Source organism: Acipenser ruthenus, chromosome 56 (genome assembly GCF_902713425.1).
Source record: "Acipenser ruthenus chromosome 56, fAciRut3.2 maternal haplotype, whole genome shotgun sequence".
In the NCBI taxonomy this organism is placed as follows: domain Eukaryota; kingdom Metazoa; phylum Chordata; class Actinopteri; order Acipenseriformes; family Acipenseridae; genus Acipenser; species Acipenser ruthenus.
Window position 1 is genome coordinate 5,685,534 of NC_081244.1, and position 6,180 is coordinate 5,691,713.

The 6,180-nt window shown below is 42.1% G+C and overlaps 1 protein-coding gene across 1 annotated transcript in view; it reads left to right on the forward strand.

Annotated features, from left to right (window-relative positions):
* Positions 1-5,756, forward strand: part of LOC117404238 (potassium voltage-gated channel subfamily D member 1-like) — a 59,826-nt gene extending 54,070 nt beyond the window's left edge. Inside the window, exons 5-7 of the mRNA XM_034007040.3 lie at positions 2,402-2,497; positions 3,463-3,695; positions 4,417-5,756. Of these exons, the coding sequence (XP_033862931.3) occupies positions 2,402-2,497; positions 3,463-3,695; positions 4,417-4,630 (543 nt within the window). The 3' untranslated portion in view covers positions 4,631-5,756. The remainder of the gene's footprint in view (positions 1-2,401; positions 2,498-3,462; positions 3,696-4,416) is intronic.
* Positions 5,757-6,180: the final 424 nt, after the last annotated feature.

Genomic DNA, 6,180 nt, shown 5'->3' on the forward strand with positions numbered 1-6,180 from the left:
TATAGATCTGTGAGAAAATATCTGCTCGCAAGGGGATTGTAAATATTGGATTACAGCAACTTTCAGCTGCAGCGAGGAGAGGAATAAAGATTACTCAGTCAGAACTGGCCGCTGTGCATTAGAGGAGATGAAAACAGAGCCCCCCCTCCCATGCAGGGTCCTCTTTTTAAATTGTTGCACATGGATGGGACCCCGTTCTTTCCTTTCTCTCAGGTGTGGAGAGAGATTAGCAGGAGCCGCTGTGGGGATTTTGATTAAATCTGCACAGCACTTAAAGTGCAGGCAGGTACAACGGGATATAAAAGACTAAATAGATTAAATAGGATATCATACAGATACATGGCTACCTTATTATAGCTCTGTATGTGTTCAGACTGTTCAAGTGAAATGGCATTTTGGGGATACAGTTTGGATTTGGACTGAAACTGACTTGCATCAGGGAGGTCAGGCTTCAAGTATTACAGAGTATGTTTCAACGGCATACGAGTCATGTCAGGGACAGACTATTTCAATACAAGTGTGTGTTTATGTAATTTGAAAAACGGAAAAAACTGCTGTTTACCAAAAGGAGCAAAATCTATAAGAAAAAGGTAATGTTGGTACATAAAAATGTGAATAATCCAAAAAAAAAAAAAAAGTAGTCCGAAACGTCCCTATATAATTGATTTATATATATATATATATATATATATATATATATATATATATATATATATATATATATATATATATATATATATATAATTTGTCTAACCATCTTGACTCAGTGGCTTCAATGTGCTGTACATAGCATAAAATACATCAGATGCATTAAATTAAAAAATAATCATAAAATTCAGCCCGGATTCTGATCACCATCTCCAAAAATTATTATTATTATTATTATTATTCATTTCTTAGCAAACGCCCTTATCCAGGGCAACTTACAATCGTAAGCAAATACATTTCAAGAATCGCAGTACAAGTAATAATACAATTAACAGCAAGATAAATACAATAACTTTGGTTCAAGCAAGTACAAGTGTGACAAAATACAATTCAATAATACAGCAGATAACAGTGACAGTGATAGTTACATCAGGATATGATTAAATACAAAATACTACAGATTAAACACTTGGCAGATTACAGTACTCTGAAGTACAGGATTAAATGCAGTAAAATAGGGGGCAGATAAGAGCAAGTAAAGCGTTTTTAAGGAAGGGTGATAGTGTCCCAGGGGAAAAACAGAGGAGTTCTACAGGTGCTGTTTGAAGAGGTGAGTCTTAAGGAGGCGCCGGAATGTGGTCAGGGACTGGGCAGTCCTGACATCTGTAGGAAGGTCATTCCACCACTGCGGAGCAAGGGTGGAGAAGGAGCGGGCTCTGGAGGCAGGGGAGCGTAGAGGAGGTAGAGCCAGTCTTCTAGTGCAGGCGGAGCGGAGAGGTCGAGTGGGGGTGTAGGGAGAGATGAGGGTCTGGAGGTAGCTGGGTGCAGTCTGGTCAAGGCATCTGTAGGCTAGTACAAGAGTCTTGAACTGGATGCGAGCGGAGTAGTGGAGTTGCATGGGAGAAGAGTTATTTTTAATAGGAAAGTTACACATGCACTACATAAATAAAACCTTAGCCTTCTGGGTAATGTTGGGCTGTTCTTTATCATTAGGACCCTGTAGCAAGTTAGGAAATGTGGGAAAAAACAGGAAACCTGTCAGTGCTTACTTCGGTCTTATCACATTTAATCTGATACAAGTCACTGATTTATTCAAGCCATGTTTGCAGAACATCCATGATCAATCTTGAGCCCACATGAAACACACGCTGCTAGATTCATCCTTGACTGCTCCTATCTTTCGCGTCACTGTGCAATGCACAGGTAAGATGTGGTGAATTTAAACCAAAGACTTTTGAGCTCCAAAAAAAACAGCCAGCAGCTAAGACATAATCTAAATCTGTTTCTTCTTTTTATTATTTTTTTATTTAGTAGTCGTCAATTATTTTTTTATTATTTTCTCCCAATTTAGAATATTCAATTATTATGCAGTGCAGACTGCAGACTCACCATGCAGCCACCCAGAGCTACAGCGTCGGAGGACAACACAGACGCCCGGTCAGACCACAGGGGTCGCTGGTGCACGGTGAGCCGAGGACACCCTGGCCGACCTTTTTGCGACTGCATATTTTGTTTCTTCGATTACATGATGTTAAATAAAATATCTAAATTATGTTTTTTTTTTTTTTGTTTTGTTTTTTTTAAATGATGTCTCAATCCTAAAATTCTAGGTGCTACAAAACTTTTGGCCAGAGCTGTGCAGCTATAAACTCGGTGTCTGTTGCTTTTCAAAGGCCATACGAAAGAAGAAGACTGTGAAGTGTGACGCCCCCCTCTAATGCTCTTTTCTTACTCTCTTTGACTTTCCCAACAGGACCATGGCAGCGGGAACCAGGCACTGTGTATAAGGAATCGGTCCGCTTTTGAACATCAGCATAACCATCTACTGCACTGCCTGGAGAAAACTACAGTGAGTACGAATCTCTGGACTCCTGTCTACCCCTTTCTCACAATCTGCTCCCTAGTCTCTCTGCCTCTCTCTCTCTCTCTGTCTGCCTCTCTCTCTCTCTGCCTCTCTCTCTGTCTGCCTCTCTCTCTCTCTCTCTCTCTCTGCCTCTCTCTCTCTCTGCCTCTCTCTCTCTCTCTGCCTCTCTCTCTCTCTGCCTCTCTCTCTCTCTCTCTGTCTGCCTCTCTCTCTCTCTGCCTCTCTCTCTCTCTCTCTCTGCCTCTCTCTGTCTCTCTCTCTCTCTCTCTCTCTGCCTCTCCCCCCCCCCCCCCCCCCCGCACTGCACAGATCATCCTTATTAGCTTAACCCTTTCAACACTAAGGGGTCTGCGTTGTTTACCTAAGGTGCCCTCCAATCACCCTTCACAGCTGCACAGTATACAAGTCTGTTAATAAGAGCTTCTGAAATGTTATGTTGGTTTTTTTTTTCTCCCTGGCTAATTCACTGGTGTGTACTGTTATTGTTTTCCTTGTAAGCCTGCATCTTAAAACAGGGGAATAACACAGGTTCCAGAGCGCGGCTGTATTTTTTAACCCCAGAAGGTATATACAAAAAAAAAATCACGGCGCTTCTTTTATTAACACACAATATTGATGGTGTTGCAACAGGAGCAGCACAGTTGGAAAGTAAATGATAAACTAAATTTAGACAAAAACAAAAAAGTCAGTCAATATCCTAGATACTCCCACCGCTGCTAATGGCGAAAGAAGAGTTATTAATTCCTTATTTAGCAGATCCTTTTATCCAAAGCGACTTACAGAGATTAAGGGATAAACTATACATTAACAACTGCTGCTGCAGAGTCACTTGCTTGCAATAGGACCTCGGTTTTACATCTCATCTGAAGGAATCTTTGTGAATCTTTTTTGATTGCTTGAGACCACTCGTCTCCTGCTGAATAAACCCGTCATGTCTCTCTCTTCCTCAGAACCATGAGTTCACGGATGAGCACACCTACAACGAGGTGTGCATGGCCGAGTCCATGGGCTACCGGACCAGCCGCAGCACCTCCATCTCCAGCCAACAGGGCCAGTCCACCTCCTGCTGCTCACGCCGGGCCAAGAGGAGAGCCATCCGGCTGGCCAACTCTACGGTGTCTGTGAGCCGGGGCAGCATACAGGAGCTGGACACCCTGCACGTGCAGAAGAGCATCCCGCAGAGGTGAGCAGACACTCCTTTGATGCATGCAAAACAGGGTTCAGTTTGCCCTTAAGCCCTCATTCTTAATAATTTCATATTTAGGAGGTTTTACTGTTAAAAAAACAGTGGATCCGGGGGTCAGTGAACCGCTGTAGGTGTACATGAGTTGGGAGTGGGGTGAGTGTGGAGAGGCCTTTTGCACGTTTAGTGAGACAGCTTGGGACAGATCAGGCTTTTCAATTCACACCCCAATGCATTCTGGTAAGTGTAGTCCTGCTGTGAAAGGTACCTGAGATGGGTCAAATGTACCAGAATGCATTGGTGGTGTGAGTTGAAGAAACTGTCCTAGTGTACATGGAGTGATATGGTAACCCTGTCATCTATAACAGGGGTCTCCAACCCTGGTCCCTGAGAGCACCAATCCTGCAAGTTTTATAGATGTCTTTACATCCTCAGTGAAGATTTGGAACACATGTTAATCGTGAATAATTAAGACAATAATTTGGTTCAGTTAAGTAACTGAGAGCTTGGTTGACAGGAAATCCAGAAGACCCTGCAGCTCTCCAGCATCAGGGTAGGAGACCCCTGCTCTAGACAGAGATAACCGTGACACGTGGAACTTCAGTGCTGTGCCTTGCATTTAAGACACGTGTCTGCCATGATAACTAATGTATACCACCACTTTTGGCGTCAGTTAAACATCAGTGAAACTTATTCGATCTGTCCCTTTTAATCTCTGCAGCCGCTCGAGGTTGAATGCCAGGACTCAGGACTTGAAGCTGAACTGCACTGACTTCACTGCAGCAATCATCAGCATACCCACCCCCCCGGCCAACACCCCCGATGAGAGCATGCCCCCCTCACCCGCCATCCCTGGCATCCTCCGAAACTCGCGGCAGATGGTGGGCACGAGCACCCAGTACACACAGGAGGCAGTTAAAATCTCCTCCTTGTAACCCATGTCAGACATTACCGGCTGAGACAGTGCAGGATTGGGGACTGGTATGAGCTACATAACAAAAATACAAGAATATTAAAAGACACACTTCAGAGGAGGAGAATATTAAAGAAATGTCATCTGAGGACCGACGAGAGGAAATGTACCTCTGAGGATTTAAAAAAAAACTAAAAAACACACAATTCACTGGAAGATTGATTGGAAATTCATTTCTGCCGGCTACAAGAATAAAACACGAACATTTAAAAATAAAAAATAAATAAAATAAAAAAACACACCCACAAACAATTCACTTCAGAATGGAGATTTAAAATATATACGTACGTTTTTACAATTCAAAGGAGGATTGACTGGAGGAAACAAACTTTTGCCAGCTGAACACGCAAAACAACAAAATTCTGTGAAGGACAGTGGAGGAATTGCGGTCTGGTAGGAGTTGTAGTGGGGAATCATTTCATGGAGGGACTGATTTGGAGACATTCAACTTCTGCCGTCTAACAGATAAGGACACATCTGAAGGAAAATATTGAGGACAGAAGGGTTAGATGCAACGAAAAAAGCTAAAAATTAAAACTGCATATTCCACTGGAAGAGAGGGAGAGAAAGGGAAGGGAATACACATTTCTGTTTGAGTTGGATAAGGAAAAAAATGTTCCTCCATTAGCGGTGCCAGCAATGGAACCAAACTAAATTCAATATTTCTGTATGAAATTGGAGATGGCAAGTATATATATATATACATGTATATATGGATTTGCAGAGAACAGGAGATTCTATATTCGGCATTAGTGTTATTCACACATCCAGAGGGCCAGTAAAAAAGCAACAAACATAGTTTGAAGATAAGCATCTTGCTAACGTCATGTTTTATATAACACACTTCTGAGAGTCACGCGCATCTTCCAACATTAAAAAAACTGAAGTCGACTTTGAGACTTGCTTAATAACAGTGCATGTGCTTGCAGCTCTGAAGCCAATGTCAATGAAGAGCACGTCCGCTCTTGAAGCCTCCTCTGCATGTCAACTTGTTATTTTTTTCTGTTTTTGTTTTTTCGGAAACTCAACAAAAAAAATAAATAAATAAATAAAAAAACAATAAAAGTGGAAAAAAAAAAAAAAAAAAACATTGCTGCACACTTGTACTATAGCAAAAAAAAAAAATACCAGGCATGCTCATTAAGGTGGAGAACATTTCAAACATACATGAGAGAACGTGTGAATGAGTGAGGAAGGGATGCAGAGGGAAGGTGGGCCGTAAATCGCGGGTTTGGAAGGGAGAGTGGGTGGGAACGCACATCACAAATAATGCATGAATACCGTTGCAGGTATTTTAAAGTATTTTCTCCTTGTTAGCAAATGGACTAAGCAGTGGTACGAGAATGACAAAACGACAAAACCTCAGGCCTGTGGCATGCTAAACTATACCCAGCAAGTCTAGGGCTGAGATATTAAGTAGCCTGTAGCAGTTTCTGAGACTGGGGTTGGACATCCTTCCCAAGAGGAAGACAGATTTCCTAAGAAAAACAACAACAATACAGTCTTAAGTAT